The sequence below is a fragment of the Gopherus evgoodei genome, chromosome 9 (genome assembly GCF_007399415.2).
Source record: "Gopherus evgoodei ecotype Sinaloan lineage chromosome 9, rGopEvg1_v1.p, whole genome shotgun sequence".
NCBI lineage: Eukaryota > Metazoa > Chordata > Testudines > Testudinidae > Gopherus > Gopherus evgoodei.
Genome location: NC_044330.1, coordinates 84,577,013 through 84,594,392, shown reverse-complemented (window position 1 = coordinate 84,594,392; position 17,380 = coordinate 84,577,013). Strand labels below are relative to the sequence as shown.

General features: G+C 46.0%; 1 protein-coding gene across 9 annotated transcripts in view; it reads left to right on the top strand.

Annotated features, from left to right (window-relative positions):
• STARD8 (StAR related lipid transfer domain containing 8) overlaps positions 1 to 17,380 on the top strand; it is a 150,892-nt gene that overhangs the window by 104,818 nt on the left and 28,694 nt on the right. For 8 of the 9 annotated variants that reach the window (XM_030574877.1, XM_030574882.1, XM_030574883.1 and 5 more), the window contains one exon: positions 14,553 to 14,624. In XM_030574877.1, coding sequence (XP_030430737.1) covers positions 14,553 to 14,624 — 72 coding nt within the window. Of the gene's footprint in view, positions 1 to 11,607; positions 11,863 to 14,552; positions 14,625 to 17,380 lie in introns of those variants that run through there. The other variant, XM_030574880.1, reaches the window with a different exon arrangement.

The window sequence follows — 17,380 nt, the reverse complement described above, 5'->3', positions numbered from 1 at the left end:
AGTTCTGCAAAAAAGGTTGCAATGCATTCTCTCCTAGTAACAAACACTGACCTTTCTAAATAATTAACAAATACTTAAAAGTTGAGGGAAATAGCAAGTAGTTATTTTTTAATGTCTGGATTTAAGAATTTTTGAGAATGTGCCTGATTTTCAGTGGCATTGAGAAAAGCCAGTAGGTTTTTAGTACAGCAAGGAAACTTCAAACAGTATGTAGGGTTGGTAAGAAGTTCTGGCTCTGCTGTTGCCAGAGCGTCCGAAAATACCACATTACAGAGAGAAAAGCAGTTCTGTGCAATAACTACTGGCCAAAACTAGAGCTGCCACCCATTTGGACTTTTTAGCAAAATAATTTTCCTGGATTTGGCTGGCTTTGTATGATGTTCACTGTCCTAACTTCACATAGAGTGCAATATGCTCTCTGGCAAAAATGGTGCCCACAGTTCACCACTGGTGCAGCCCCACTAGTTGTAGCCATGTTGGGAGCATTAGTGTGACCAAGACTCAGGTGGGATCAAGTGTTGTTTCCACTGTGTGGTCCATTAGTTCTCTGAGCATTAAAATTTCCTGCCCCTTGTCTACACTATGGCTTCCACTGTTGCTGGAAGTGGTGGTGAGTTTTAGGTCCCATTTTTTGGCCAACATAGAGAAAGTGATTGCGTGGAGATGCTGTGTTGAACTACAGTGGCCATGATGCAATGCTGCATCTTCTCACCATCAAAGTGCCTACAGTGCAAGCATCTCAGCAATGAGATGCGCAGACTGCCCATGGCTGATTTGAGTTCAGATTAAGGTGGGGTCCCTTAGTCCAACAAAGTGTTTTTGTCATCAGTAGGACGATTAACAGGAAAGTGATGGAGCAATCCCAGAGGGGGTGGGATATATACATTTGTTTTGTGTAGCATCTGAGCAGCTGATTTTGTTTGTTCTTTTGTGCCTTTAATCTCTGTAATTAAAGCACCCACCTTCCACTGTATTATGAGCTATAGAAATTACTTAAATATATCTATACATTAATGGCTGGGTGGTCACCTAGGAGCATTGAGTAGGGAGAGATACACATCTGCTCGCTCCTTCTATAGTATAGTAGCTGCTGCGATTGAAAGTGTGTGTTCATGCCTTCCTTTTTGTGTGATCTTTAAGGGAGGCCCACTGACAGAGGTACTGCTATTCTTTAAACATTGAGAAGAAGGTACCCCGAGTTACTCAGCATCACTTCCACTTTGAAAGAATCTGCTCTTTGGGTCAGCTCTGGTAAACATTGCCTGTAATTTTGCACCTGCAGTAATGTGTCCACCACTGGGTTGTAGCTTCAAATGCCGGAACATAGATATCTAACTACCTAACAGGGGCTCCAGATTGGGTGCTAAGAAGTCAGAATGCTGCCATTTGTGCCTGTGATTGACTGTACTGACACTGATTATTAGTGCAACCTAATGTACAGGTAGGGGTGGGGAGGGGAAGGGTAGAAATTAGAGGCCATTTTGAAAAGCAAATGTCCTTTATGTCTAGCCAACTGTGTGGCAGAAGTTTTGTTCAAGTTCCTGTTTCTGTAGATTGCAGTGGAGTGTCGTGGTGTTTTGGCTTGTTATGGGTTTGTGAACTGGAAATAGTAACTTCCCTTCACATCTGAAAGTTGTTTTTTATCTTTCGTTTCCCAACAGTGATCCCCTAGCCCCCTCACAAATTAGCTTCCAGCATTTCTACCAAAACATGTTTCAGTGTGCAGCGGAGTGAGGGTAACGTTCCTGGGGATTCTTGGAATCCGTGTGGTTACCACTCAGAGCAGAACTGGAACTGTTTGTGCACATCTGTGTCCATTTCCCTCTGGTTGGTTTGTGTGCTGTGCTTCGTTTCACTTTGAGAGCCTGCAGGCTGGAGGGGATCAAGGTAGGCGGGCTACTCTTCTCTTCTGAGACACAAGTGCAGCAAGTTGTGTGAGTTCTAGATTAGTCCCAACTGGATGTTTTGTCTGGCCAGACGCATTTTGAAACTCATTTTATTTTTACTAAAAGATTCAATATAACTTCTTAAAAAAGAGCCTGGCTGACTACGTGGAGCAAAGGTAGCAATAGGATAAGAGTCAGGAAGAGAATAGCTTAAAGTGTGCAGAAGAAAAACAGGTTTCAGTGGTAGCCGGGTTAGTCTATCAGCAAAAACAACAAGGAGTCCTCGTGGCACCTTAGAGACTAACACAGTTATTTGGGCATAAGCTTTTGTGGGCTAGAACCCACTTTATCAGATGCATGGAGTGGAAATACAGTAGCAGGTATAAATACCTGTATTTTCCATTCCATGCATCTGATGAAGTGGGTTCTAGCCCATGAAAGCTTATGCCCAAATAACTGTGTTTGTCTCTAAGGTGCCACAAGGACTCCTTGTTTTTTTTTAAGAAGAAAAACAGTAACTTGGCAGCCCATGATCTAGATCCAGACAAATGTGACCATCCTATGATGCAGGAGGTGGATGATCCTGCCAAACCAAAGCTCAGAGGGCCTCCAATACTATTCGTTTGCCTTGCTAGCTCCTTGTCCCAAGCACCACAGTGGGCAAGTTGTCCTAGTCTTTTGGGCTTCCTGTCCTTAAAAAAGAGCTGAGGTTTGAGTTGACTGTGGCATCCTTGGGTCAAGGGGAGAGGTATCTGTGTTGTCTCCCTGGCACGGCCCTTCATATATCTCGATCAGAAAAGCTGGTGAAATGCAGGTGGGGAAGGAGGAAAGAAGGGTTACTTGGCATCATGCCTGCTGTATGCCCTGTCTTATTTTTTCCCATTAGCACCCTTCATGCTCCCTTGTTTCTGCCAGACATGTTATGCAGCTGCAAAGTTTAAATATGTCACATTTAACCCCTGAGCGACCACTGCGCTCCTGCTCTCAGATGCAAGCTGAGGGTCATGAGAGCAAGCATCCTGCTGTGGCCAAGGAGGAGTAAAAGAGCTAAAATGCAGAGAAGGGCGGAAATGTGTGTGTGGGACATGTGTATATAATTACCTGTGATGGAGAGGGACCGCATCGAATTTCATCCTATGCAAAAACACATGTGACCTACCTCTGCTAAATGCATGTCTGGTTAGGTCTGTCCTTGTCCACTGTGTATTCCCAATGGTAAAGCCAAAGCACAGACACAACCCCCTTGCTTCTGTAAACTTCATTGGCCTGACTGGCCACTTCCTCCTTCATTTAGCTAGTAAACAAGAAAGCTGAAGATAACTGCAGTTACAGGAAAGCCTAGTGGAAGGCAGCCCACATCTGTCCGTCTCTGTCTTTCCCCTCAAAGCAGGCCTTCTGCAGCCCCTCTAATGTGAGCCTGCAGTGCTGCCATATACTCAAAGCCGCAACAGTTCGGTTGATTGAAGTAATCCCATGATCTTCAATGCAGCATAAAGTGAGCAGTGGCTTCTGTCAGGGTGAATATCAAGATCTATTGGCCCAGTGAGGCGAATGTTGAATGAAGAGCAGCTGGCCATCCATTTTCCCCCTCTGTGAAATGGGAAGAATAGCATGTATCCACCTCTCAAAGGTCTAGAGTGTGACCTAATTTAGTTGGGGTCCAGTTCTGCCCTTGGAAAAAGATACTTGCAATTCCCATTGAGGTCAATGGGAGCTGCACATAGGAATGTGGCCCTTGTGTTTTAAATGGCTGTTGAGACCCATCAATGTAAGACATTCCAGATGTTCAAAGGACTATATTTAAAGTCTAATGCATCATGAGGGTTGAGATTTTAAACACAAGGTGGGAAATCTTAAGTTATGACAGTGGGGCTGCACACAACAGGGCAGAATTTGGCCTTTTGGCCCATAGTTATATATTTCTGCATATCACATAGTCCTCACTCCTATACCTCTCTATAGCAGCACTGTGACATCAGTGCTTGTAACTTCATAGTAACTTCTGCTTTTAGTATTGAATTTCCTTTGCTTTTAAAAGAGGACGAAAGAGAAGAGCGACTAACAGCAGCTCACTGAATAGCCCAGCGTTGAAATAAAAGCTTCAATGGATGGAGCTGCAGATATGTGCCTAGGCATGTGGGGGAAATAGTATCCTGTGCATAGGCAGAATGACATTTCCAAACCAAATTACTTCAGACCAAAGCACTGAGCACTCTCCAGCCTCAGAGCCTGTTAGGTACATTACTGAATCTTCACAACCCTGCTGGGAAGTAGGGGGATGTTGTTATCCCCATTTTACAGATGAAGAGACTAATTCACAGAGGGTACAGTGAGATTTTGTTACTTCTAATGTCAGTGCATATGAGAATGAACAGGGCAAGGAACCTACAAAGGCTTGTGTGGGACAGAGATAACTAAGGGAGATGCTCTGGGAACTGAGAGGAGACATGAGGGGGACAAAAGAAGAAAATGGCAGGAGCCTACACATAGTCATTCAACAGACACTTCAAGGAAAGAACTGAGTGCCTGCCAAGTCCAGGGGGCACTTGTGGATTGCAGGGGGCTGGGAGTAAGCAAGCACCTTGTCATGTCTGGAAAGTTTGTTTTGATAATAGAACAGCAGCTTGTTAGCTTGTCAGGGCCCTTCATTCCACTCCTCTCTCTGTACTGAGGAGAGCTTGCTAACTATATGGGAGTCCTGCAAGGTCTCTGAGGCTATACTTGCCAGAGCCCAGGAACAGGGCACCATTTGAGTTGGGGGTGGGGTATCTTAGACCTCTGCTCTTCTTGTCTCTGCCAGGGCCGCCCAGAGGATTCAGGGGGCCTGGGGCAAAGCAATTTCAGGGGCCCCTTCCATAAAAAAAGGTTGCAATACTATAGAATACTATATTCTCATGAGGGCCCCTGTGGGGCCCGGGGCAAATTGGCCCACTTGCTCCTTACCCACGGGCGGCCCTGGGAAAAATAAACATTTAAAAACCTGCTGCATCTTGGCACAAGCCCAGTTTTGAATTTCTTTTCAAGTCACCTTTACAAGGTATCACTGGTTCTCAGCATCAGCTAGTGCTAAAAGGCACTAAAGCTCATTAAAAGGGTTGGACAAATATTTTCCATCAAAACTTTTTTTGTATCGAAAACTAGGGGTTTTTAAAAAGCAGAAAAAGTCATGGACAATGTCTGCTTTCCTTCAAAATTTATTGTGGTTTTTTTAATTGAAAAGCTGAAATTAGTCTGCCAAAACCTGAACATGGTTTGGAGTTTCAGAAGTGTGTGGCCAAATATTTACTGCTTGCTGTGTTTGATTGTTTAAAGAAACGATAAAAAAATTCTGCTTAAAAAAATTCCAAAACTTTTGAACCACCTCAGCTTGTGACCAAACACCTGATCCCATCCAGTCAGAGATTTTTCCAGGTTTCTGATACTCTGCTGGCTTCCTTGACTCATACCTGTCTCCATAACTTTGAGTTCATTTAGGTTAGAACATAAGAATGGCCATACTGGGTCAGACCAAAGGTCCATTCAGCCCAGTATCCTGTCTACCAACAGTGGCCAATGTCAGGTGCCCCAGAGGGAGTGAACCTAACAGGTAATGATCAAGTGATCTCACTCCTGCCATCCTTCTCCACCCTCTGACAAACAGAGGCTAGGGACACCATTCCTTACCCATCCTGGCTAATGGCCACTAATGGACTTAATCTCCATGAATTTATCTGTTTCCTAGAAACTGGCTCCATGGGGTCCCTCACAAACTGGAGATGGTTACTGGAGGTTTGTCTTAGTATAGCTTATGTACATACTCCATGAACTGAGCATTTGAGCTTGTTCCAGAATCTGGGATGAGCCTATGTTGTGAAAACTGAAATGCCCAAAATAGGACATGCATGTGAATGGACCTAGAGTGCTAAAATTAAATTAACCTAAGGGTTCTCAAACTGGGGGTTGGGACCCCTCGGGGTCACATGGTTATTACTGGGAGTCGCTAGCTGTCAGCCTCCACCTCAAACCCTCCTTTGCTTCCAGCATTTATAATAGTGTTAAATATATAAAAAAGTGTTTTTAATTTATAAGAATGGGGTCATACTCAGAGGTTTGCTATGTGAAAGGGGTCACCAATACAAAAGTTTGAGAACTACTGAATTAAGCCCTCTGGAGCCTTGGGGAATGCAGGGGATAGGGTCTCCCTTGGTAGGGTTGGGAAGTAGGTAGGTGGTGTAGGATATTGCTCTTCTCATGTGATCCCTCCCCCATGGCTCTCTTGGCTCTATCACTGTTAATCTAAAGTGGCAAATTAATCTGACATGAATCTCCCTATGACACTGAAATTAAATGTAGACTATAATTTGGCATTTGAGAAGTGAAAGGGATGATAGCCTTAAGGGAAAAGATAACAGCTTAGCTCTTTGTATTAAATAGTTGTCTGCAAGCCTCAAACTGCTGAATGAGCTTTAGGGTAGGGAAGGCTGTGCCTCCCCAAACAGCCTGGCCCTGCCCCCTGTCTGACCCCCAAATTCCCCCCTCAGAATCCCCGACCTATCCTGATCCTTGTCCCCTGACTGCCCCCTATCCAACGACCCCGGCCCCCTTACCATGCTGCTTACCCCCGCCATCCCCCTCTCCCGGAGCCTCAGCGTGCCACGTCCAGAAGTGGCCCTGGACAGCGCTGCAGTGGCCTGGCTCCGGCAAGACCTGAGCTCGCAGCCCCGCCCCCTTACCACGCAGCTCTGAGCGGGAGGAGCTCCGGTCGCACCTGAGCCACGCTGCTTTAGTTCTGTCCAGGGCTGCTCCTGGACACAGGGCACGAGGGCATGGGGGGAAGCCTCTGACATTCTCGTGGGGGCCCCTGTGGGGCCCAGTGCCTGGGGCAAATTCCCCACTTGTCCGCCCCCCACCCCCACCCCTCGAGCGGCCCTGGTCCATACACATTCATTTGGTGCTTGTCTTCTGTAACTGGTGAGTCTCTGGCTTACTGAAAAACAAAGAGCTGGTGATCAAACAACCCCTCCTTCTTCCCGCAGTGGATTTGCAGAGGAGAAAGAGACTAGTGCCTTGACCGGGTTTGCAAGATCAGAGGGAGTGGACTGGACTGGACCATTAGTCTGGTCTGACTGCACTTCCGAGAGAGCAGTATCCATCCTTCCACAGCTGGAACAAACATAGATGCAATCTGGGACGTTATTGAGGGATGTTGGGGAAGAAATAAGGGTCTCCTATAGGGAGGGACCTCCCTCACCTTTCCAAAAGATGACTGTGCCTGTCACATGAACACACACATGCACAGCCAGGCACATGTACACACAACACACTCGCCTGTATTTGTTAAGTAGCTCTTGTCCTCAGCTAACTCAGAGCATTCCTTCCTCCAGATCACTCTTGTTTATCCTGCACAGTACAGTAAATGTCTGGGATGTAAACAGGAAAGTGATCCATTTCTTAAGCTGTGCAACTGTCTAAATTGGTTCTGTCATTGACTCGTGAACTCTCCTCTGCTGCAGCTCCAGTTCCCAGCCAGGCCCCAAACCGTGGCTGCTCTCTGTTGACTTTCTGCCTGCCAGTGTTTTAGATTCCCAAGGGTTCCTCAATTGTGACAGAATCAGTGCTGTTAAAATTAGACAGACTATTTCAGGATTTGAATGTGATGGAGGCATTTGAACAATCCCTTGTTGGCAGTGCAGCAGGGCGCAGTTTCCAAAGCTTGTAAGCCCTTGTAACTGTGTGAAGGTTAATTATGGAAACCCACCGCATCTGGGACAGTGTCCAGTGGAGTTTCTTACGCTTGTCTCCATACTCTATCTGTGCTTGTGGCTGTTAATGTTTAGGAGGTTGGCTGATTGTATTGGGAATTACGTGAATAGACAAAATCAATTACTATGTATCAGTGTCGTGTGCCAAACCGTGGAGACTCAGATTCAGGTGTGGCTGGTCAATGCTACTGGGATACAGGATGTAAAAACTTGGCACATCTCTCCCATTCTAAAAAACTGCTGCTCACACCACGTTTGTATGAGAAATGGGTTCAGAGCAAAACTCAGTGCTGGGTTTCCCAACCCTAGGGTGGCTAGGGGTTAGAGCCTAGGGCGGGAGCTGTTGAGAGCATGGCTGGAAGCCTCTAGTGTTGGAATATCACTATTCACTTGCTTAATGTTACGTATCTTTGAGGGTCAGGGATGGAATAATTCCATTTCTTTGCTTCCTCTGCAAGTCTTTATGTGAGCAGGAGCCGTAGGAGCTGATTCCCCTCTCCCTTACACAGGTGTAAATCAAGAGTAACTCCATAGACCTCAGTAGAGTAACACTGGTGTGAGAGAGAGGAGAATCAGGCCTGCAGAATAGTATCACAGAATTATAGAAAATGAAACAGGAAAACACAGGGATGTTGTAAAAAAAAGAAGTAGGCTGGGTTAACTAACCCGAGCTAAGCTCCACATTCCACCGATGAGAAGTGGGTGAACTCACCTTACCCAAGTTTTACCCACTACAGCACTACTGCTGAAAGACACCTATTTAAACAGTACGTACCTCATACCCAACGGCCAGCATGGGATTGTTCCTAATAGTGTGTTCTGCACTGCCTTTCTCCAGCTTAGTTTTCTAGGTATATATTTATCATCAATACCAAGGAGAGAGATGAGTACATTCTACACTTAACAGGCCATATTCTGCTCTTCCTTACACCTGTGCAATCTGATTCTAGTGTCAAATTCAATGAGGTTGAAGCAGCATCAGTGAGAGCAGAACAAGGCATCACGGGTAAGATTCATCCCTGCTGTAACTCCAGTACAGTTACAATAGGGATGGATCTGGCCCAATATGTTTAGCATAAGTAGGGATCTGAGTCCTACATGTAAAATTGCTATTTCAGAGCCCAGTCCTCTTAAGAAACAGATTTGTTCTCCATGGCCTAGTGAACACACCAGACTTTTCTGTCGGTTCCATGATAAATAGGAAGGCGTTTACGTTTACAGACTAGGGAGAGAAATTAAGTTCCACGTCTGCATATTTAACTTATTACGCAATAGTTTATTTTAAACCAGGATGGAAACAAAACCCACACCAAAGTGCTACACATGCTAACGCCAGAGCTGAGATGGAGTCTAATAGAAAGAGCCTGCATTCCCCCTAGCATCTGCCCAGCATCTTATTTCATAGCTTTCCATGATGGGCATCTTTGTGATGTGGTTTGTTTTTCACACACTAATTGCCTGTGTGAGACATTTTTTTACGGGGAATTTGGAAACTTGCTCTGAAATTCTGGAACCCTGGTTGTATTGTTTTGGTTTGGTTTTGAAGGGGAGGTGCGGAGTTGGAGCTCTGGGAAATGGTTTTCTAGGTGTAATTAAAATCTGCCTCCACTGTTTTGTGCCTTGCTGGTTTTAGACCTGCCCATGTTTTGTTGTACCCCACGGAGTTTTCTAGCTCTCGCTCTCTTACGAGGCTTAACTAAGCAATCATTAGTGACTTGGGGTTTTCCACGGTCCCTTAAAACACCGAAGGAGAGATTGCCCCCTGCTCTGGCCCCTATTTGCCACTTTAGCTGGTGTTTAGGGGCCCTAAAGGTGCCCGAAGTGACTAGAGAAGAATTGCCTTAGTCCAAGCACAGCTTAGGCAAGGCCTGCACAATTAGTCCTGCACTTCTTTTCCTGTAAGAGCCAACGTAAAGTGCATGCTGGAGGTGGGGGTGGTGTCTCTATCACCCTGGCGCTACAGAGTTACAGTCGAGAGACTGCCCTGGTAGGCTGCTATAATTTTGAGCAACCTCTGTGGCTGTTCTAATTTCTGTGTGGGACACGTCGGCCTACAGCTGCCCAGAATCCAGAGGGGGCAAACGAATTTAAAGCCATCTTTGCCTCATTCTCCCCTTGGGTTTGCACCTTATGTGCTGCAACTCCAAAAGGTGTAGAACTGGTCCTTACATTTCACATTGCCTCTCCAAGAGAAGGCTGAAGGGCGGGGGCTGATCAGATTGCTCTGCACACTCAATATATTTTCTTTTTGCAATTCAAGTGCATGTGATTAGGATGATATCTGCTGTCATGGCCAACATGCCAAGGATTAAACTGAGAACCTCCAGAGCTAAATGGGTGAGCTACTACAGCTCATGCTAAATACCGAAGTTCTGTGGCTGCGGATGCAACAGACTTGTATCCTCTACAGATCAGGCTCAGAGACCTATCGCACAGATTCGTCAGTGGGTTACATCAACATAAACAAAAAAAACCAAGCAGTCTGCATTACTGATAATCGCAGTGATTATGATGGAGTTTCTAAGGTCATTTATGTTGCATTTGAGGAGTAATTTCTGCACTTTCAGTAGTGAAACTAAAGTAAATTTCATGTTGTTTCTAATCAGTTTCCCTTTATGAATCTCATTCAGTAGCTTGGTGCTGTTGTGTTGGGGTTCCCAACATGGCTGCTGGGAAAATTAAAAATAAAACTTCTATTTTAATTGAAATGAAAAAGGTACCAAGAAAACACAAGCGGGGCTAAATCCTGGCATCTTCTTACACCATCTTAACATGTTGTCTGTTCTTTGTTGTTCATGTTGGATTCTCAGGAAAGCAGGAGGTGTCGGGGGAATGCTTTTATTTGACAATTCCATCAGCAACATGATGAATGAAACCTGACCCAGTGTCTGACTCAGAACTCTGGTCTCCATGTGTCTCTCTAGCCTGCTTCCTGTTGGGAACCACTGGAAGGCACTGTGCCAGAGTTCAGCCCGAACAGTATGCAAAATAAAGAGAGATCCTACATCGAGAAGTCTAGGATATGGATTCATAGAAAATGGGGCACATTGGGAATAATAGAAATGGGGTACTTTGCATGACTTTATCTCTTTTAAATCATAACCTCATTTCTTCTGGGTCTTGTGGAAGAAGTGGATATTTTAGAGAGACTGGAAGAGGGGGTGTTGGGTTGGTGAGCTGGGATGGGAAGGGTATTTACTCAGGCAGTAATGGCTTTCTTGAAGTCCAGTGGGAGTATTCTGGTTTTACACTGGTATAATGTAGAGAAGAATTTGCCCTGTTTTGGACCTCCGCTGGTGACAGTGGGCTGCTCAGCTGATCATAATTTCAAGGCCCTTGCGGAGCTTGTGATGTGTGGGTGAGAGAGAAATCTGGCTGGAAAGTTCACAGGCAGTCTCACAATCTTTGTTGATGCTGCAGCACACACATCTGTAACATCTCTGTGGGTGCTGCTGTGATGTTGTTTTCCTTTGGTCTGGAGTTTGGAATCCAGTTGGGTTATTGTCATAACTATTGTTCTACCCAGTCTTCTTGTGGCTCGGAAAGATCTTTTTCAGGATTTCTGTGGGAAAGTACTTTTCATGGAAAGGGTAGGAGGGAAAGAGGAAATCAACCTTGGTCTCTTGGCCTGAACAGAAACACTTTGAAACCTTTTTGGTGCTGGGGCTGGTGGTGGTGGTGAACTTACCATGGGTGATTAGGCTGTGATCCCCACGTTCCCAGTGCAGTGGATCTTGGGAACCCATTTTTAGAGGAACTGTTTAGAGGAAAACAAAGGCGTCACCATTGCAGGGCAAACCGTTTAAAAAAGGCAGAGAGCTCCGTTCCGACAAGCAAGAGAAAAGTCAGATTTCCCCCTCTTCCCCCTCCTCCATCCAGTGCCAGTTGGACTGACTCCAGTACAAGGGAAGGAAATGTCGCTCTCTGACTTCACGTTTCCACTGGTGATGTGAAGTACAGTTCATTTGGATCCCAGATCTGCCAAGTGAACGCATGTCATTCTCTGCCTTTCTGGAGGGGCAGGTCGGAGCCCTCCTCTGTCTGCTGAGAATCCTTTGATTCCACATCCTTTCCTTCTCCCGCCATCTGCCTCTGTTTCAGCTTGAATAGTCTTTGAAGGAAACACCATAGTGTGGCTGTTTTTGCTCCTGCAAGTCCCAGAGGTTGCATGGATGGTTGATCAGACCTGCTTGGCGTCAGTTCTGTAATGCTGTTCAATCTGTCTACTGTAAGGGGTAAGCTCAGCACAGAAGTGTGTGCTAAAAAAGGATCACAATACTCCCTTTATGGCTCCTGTTTGTTTCTTGGCTTTTCTCTTTGGAAGTATTCTTAGCCCGGTCAGTTCTGTTTTTAAAAAAAATAAAGATCCATGGTCTTGTTTGGTGACCAGCATGGACTTTGGAGGGTCTCAGTCTAGTTTTTGGTAGATAGGTATTACCATCACAAAAACTGCCACTTTTATTGGCTTTCTTAATGGGCCGCAGAGACTAGACTAAACTCCCCTTTCATTTCTAGTAGGGGTCCCTTTCAGGTCAGAGTAAGGCATGTTGGGTGAGGAGGTGTGTGTGAGGTTCTGCGGATAGAAGAGAGATTCATTCTCCAGGGCTGTCCGCCTGGTGACTTTGATTTGACAGAAGATAATGGAGCATGGGTATTTTCCTGCATCCGAGTTACAACATTCACATTTTTAAAAAGCATTCCCCCTGCAATGGAAGGAGGTGAAATGTCTTTTATTTTGCAATTCTGGATGGGATGTGCAGTCGGGCAGGCGAGGGTTCATGTTGATAGGGTCTTTGGAGCATGATCTGTGTTTAACTGGGAATGACCTGATGGCTTTCCTCCCAATGCTTGTGCTCAGCTAAGCACGGTGCCCTTAGGTTGCCAGTAAATGTTTTCTCCTTTTTAAACAGGACATAAAATACTGATTGACTCTCCTCCCTAAGATCTGGAAATACCTCCAGTGCAAGAAGGGGGAGCAGAAGTCACACTTGATGGTCCTTCTGAGTGATCAGAAAACAGTGATCCCTTCTATCAGGCGTCTCTGAGCTCTTCATAGTTTGCATATGGTGCACTTTGCTCTGTGCTGCTGTGTTATACAGTTTTCAACTGCGTGGTGTGGGTTGGAGAAGACAAACACACACACATGTGCACATTTTCCAAAGTAACTTTCCCTGAATTAAAATGACAACTACTTTCTAGAGTAACTTAACTTTAATTCAAATGACACCTGGACCTGAGTGCCAAAATTTAGATCTGGATTTACATTTTTGGATTTTGACTCTTTTCAGAATTCAAGTGGATTCAGATCCAGGGTTTTGGTTTGGTCCAATGTAGAGTTAAGGGCAGCTGCAAAATTTGGATCCAGATCTAGAATGATATTCCAAACCTTCTTTCCCAAAGCCCTGAGGCATTTGGTCCCAGGTTTTAGCTCAGTCCTATCTCTAAGTGAAATATTTATTTTGTGCTTTTTTTCCACTGCTCTGTAATAAATGTATTGAGTGCTCCTGACAGGGGCTGTTGATGTCATTGGAGGTGCTTCCTTCCAAGATGCTCTTGCCTGAGCCGGCCATAGGTCCATCTATAGGACAGCAGAACTGCTGTTAAGGGGAAAGTGGGCAAGGAAGAATCTGTGTGAATTTACAATAGGATTTTCTGGTAAAATACGTTGGTCATGATCATAAACGTTAATCTTGCCCAGCCCAGTCTGATGACTGCTGACATCAGACAACAACTTCCCTTAGCTGCATGGGATTGTGGCTGACAACCTCAGGTTCTGAAAGTTCTAGAAATTTCCTAGAAAACAAAGCGTTGGCTGTTATGTTGGCTCCCCCAGGGGATTTTCAAGCCACGTATAAGCAAATACCCGTAGCACTGTCAGTAATTCAGAGCTGGGCCCCTTACTAAGTTTTGCAAGAATCTCATTGCTGTCCTGATTTCTGTTTCACAAACACTGACTGGTTGCAGGCAGTCCTCTGAGGTATTGCCTTGTGGCCTAATTCTCATGTTTGCTAAGTGCTCTGAATTCCCATGAAAGTCAATGGGGGCAGTGAAAATCAGACCACAAGGCAATAGGCTAGAGCAGGGGTCTAGAGATCAGAGTTCGTACCCCTCAGACATCATAATAGAGAGAACTTGATTCTGTGCCCCTTGCTCATATTAAGAAGCACTTAATTTCATGATTAGTCCCATTGATTCCAGTGGAGGTGCTAACTTAGTATGGTCTTAGACTTTCGTAGTAGAAGCCTACAGGGGGCCTGTTAAGTGATTAACCCCCAAACTTTTATGAACCCTAACTTATTTTTTAAAGATTCTTACTTTCTCCTGGCAAAGTGTCACTCAGATCAGTGAGTTTAGAAATGAAATATTTCAGTAGGAGATTAAAAGCATTGCTTGTGGTCAAATTGCAACTCTATAGTCTGTTCCATACCCTCTCTGTGCTGATGCTAAGGGAGAATGAGTCCTATTATAGGATGGGAGAAGGAGACTGCATTTCTGCAGCACAGAAATGGGAACAAAGGGTGAGGGGGGACCAGTGACCCTCTCATCAAGTGCAATACTCTAATGCTAAAGGAGAATAGATCCTAGAATGGAATCCATGACAGCTCCATTTGGGTTGTGCTGTCAGGGGTCCTGATGCGGTCTCCTAACCACTCCTATCCCATGCATAGGTGCTAACCCATGCTTGTTGAGTGAATGCTGCCAAGGGGAGATTTGTAGGTTTTACACATCCCATTTCATGTAAATATATTTACTTTGGCTGGAGTGCATTTAAAAATAGGTGCAGGCCACGAAGGTTGGATCCAGATGTGGTTCTGAAGTTCAGAAGCTCGGGAGTGTTTGGACTGGCCCAGACCCTAGTACACGTACATACTTTGGAGATAATGAAGTTGAGATCCTCAAACTAGTTCATTTGCTTTTGTTTCAGAAGTCGAGGCCAAGAAAGCTTGTGACTGGCTGCGTGCAGCAGGATTTCCTCAGTATGCACAGCTTTATGAAGGTAAGTTTACCCTTTCCTGCTTTCTCTGGGTCGGGGGAGCCCTGGGGGGAGAGGAAGTACTCTCATTTCTCTAAGAGCAGGCCTTTGAAAACAGCACTGCACCATGTGTAGAAAGGATGCCAGTCCCACCATCCACCAGTTTGGGGTTCTAGTTCTGAGCTTCCTTAGCCAGGAGGAGCTGAGAGAACCTGTGAGACAGTACTTAACTCCCAGGAGGAGAGATGACCCCCAGCACTCTCTGGCCAGTGCCCGAAGCAGTGTTGATGAGCTCCAGGTATTGTCAGCCTTGTGTGGATGGAAAGAGAGAGAAAAGCCAGAGGGTCATCCTGTTCCTCATCAGGATGGGTTCTGCAGAGTGAGACTGAGTGTAGTTGTTTGTTCAAGACTGGAGACGGGTCTGAACAGCAGTCTTCCTATGTGATCAGAGATGGCTGCTGCCTGAGCAGTGGCTGCTGTACTTTTGTTGTCACTGTGGTAGTGAGTGTCTGATTTTGTGCTCTGATCAATGACAGCAGTGTCCCTGGCAACTGCTTAAGGTCTTGGCTAGCTGGAGCCTGGGATGGGGAGTAGACCGGATGGTATGGTATGCTCAGACCATGGAGCTATTCATTCCAGGCCTCCCCTATTCTTTCCAGTTTGGAAGACCCAAAAATACCTGACGTGTGTGTGTCTTAACTAGCTGCAGATGGTGACTACAAGGGAAGCTCTCAGAGCACAGGAGCCAGCCTGAAATGCTGGGGAAGAGGAAGAGATGGAGGGGGCAGTTTGCTAATTGTCTGATTATCTGTTACAACTTTAAGCCTTCCGACTTGATAAGAGCCCTGGAGAACTAGTCTTGTTATCGATCTTTCTGCATTCCTAAACCTCTGCCCTTCAGGCAGCACCACTAGAAAGTTCCCAGGATGCCTGACCAGGCCAGGAGGGAGACAGGTTTGCATAGATGACAGTGCTGGTAGGTATTTTAATAAGCTCTTGCTGGAGGTGGTGATGCATGTACTGCTGAACTGGTCATGGCACAGGAGTGAGAATGAACATTTCTTTCTTACTCTGCTTAACTGTCTTGCTGGCAGTTGCCATTCCCCCACTCAGTATGCAGGAGCCAGGTTTGTGCACTCCCAGAGTATCGCACCTCCGTGCTGGGAGCTGCATTTCTCTCTTGCGAGGTCCCAGAAGGAAGGATGTTTTAGGAGAGGCAGCTGGATGAATCCCACTGACTTTCTCATGCGTTGTGTTTTTCTCAGGGCTTGTCTTCACGTACATTGTGGCAGTGATGCAGCTCCACTGGTGCAGCTGTGCCGCTGTAGCGCTTAGGGAAGACACTACCTATGCCAAAAGGAGAGCTGCTCCCGTCGGCATAGTTAATCCACTTCCCTGGGGGGCAGTAGCTACGTGGATGGGAGAAACTCTCCTGTCGACAAAGCGCTGTCTACACCCAGGAGTTCGGTCAGTAGAACTATGTCACTCTGGGGTGAGGGTTTTACACATCCCCGGTAGCTATACTGACATACATTTGTAGTGAAGACCAGGGCTCGCAAACCCCGTCTGCCAATAAACCCTTGCAGAGTGTGTTTCTGGACCCAGCTTTGTTTACTTCAAACACATGGTGAAGGCCAGTAGTCCCCATGGAAGTTGGAAAATCACAGCTTTGGCTCAGCTTAGCCCGAGGAAGGAGGAGGCTAGAACAATAGCTGGAAGCCTGGCCTCCAGGCAATGTGCAAAGCCAGCTATTGTTCAGCTGGGACATTTCCACTTGCCCCCTCCCAGCAACATAAGCACACAAAGCAAGATATCCCCTCTTTGCTGATAGCTTTACAGGCTGCCTCTTTGTTTCTAGTTTCTATTTTAGGGGTGACTTCAATGTGCGTCCAAGTGTAAAGACTGACCAGATTTCTGGAGTCTAGGCCCAGATCTGATTGCCTAGGGGTTGATTACAGATCATGCTCAGGGAGACAGGAATTGGGTTCTAGACACTGGAGTCTGTCAAGAAACAGTCCAAACTCAGTGCTGGTCTGACAAAGCCTTCTACATCCTTCTGCAGCTTCTCTCTGCTTTCTTCTCTCTTGACTTCTTCCTGCTCCCTGTGGACTCAGCATTCCCTTCATCCCTCTGTTGCAACCTGCAGTGGACAGCTTCAGTTACAACTAGACGTCTGCCCTCGCTAATAGAGTAACAAGTATATATGTATGTCCCCAGCAGAGCTCCCTAGACGGGGGAAAGGAGCAGAAAATTCCATGTGGTTTGCTAAGGACCTTGCTATGCAGATCTAATCTACCTGGAAGCCTTGTGGATACTACAACGATGATGTGCGTTATGGAAGACCCTATGATAGATGGATGCTAGTAATAGCTATGTTTAAAGACATGACTATTCTAAGCATGTGCTAGCTTCACTCCTTCCCCCAGCCCCTGCCCAAATGCCAGCCAACGTCTCTGTCCTCCAAGACTTGACTCACGACTTTTGGGTCAGGTCTCGGGGAGGCTGAGTGAGGTCCCAGAACAGCCATGCTGCTGTGCACATTCCAGACCGCTTGCTTGACACAGGCCTGGTGAGTTAGCAGAGGGAGAGTGTCTGCCTGAGAGAGATTGCAGCACCGCTAATAAAGTCTCCCTACCCTGGCCCTTGTCACTGCTCTCCTCTTTTCCTTCCCGTGGGTACAGATGTGAATTTTTCTTTTGAGCCAAAGCTGTGGGCGCTTCGAATGCCGATGAAAGAGATTCAAAGCAGCCACTTTCAGCTGGCTGCAGAGGAAGCCCTGA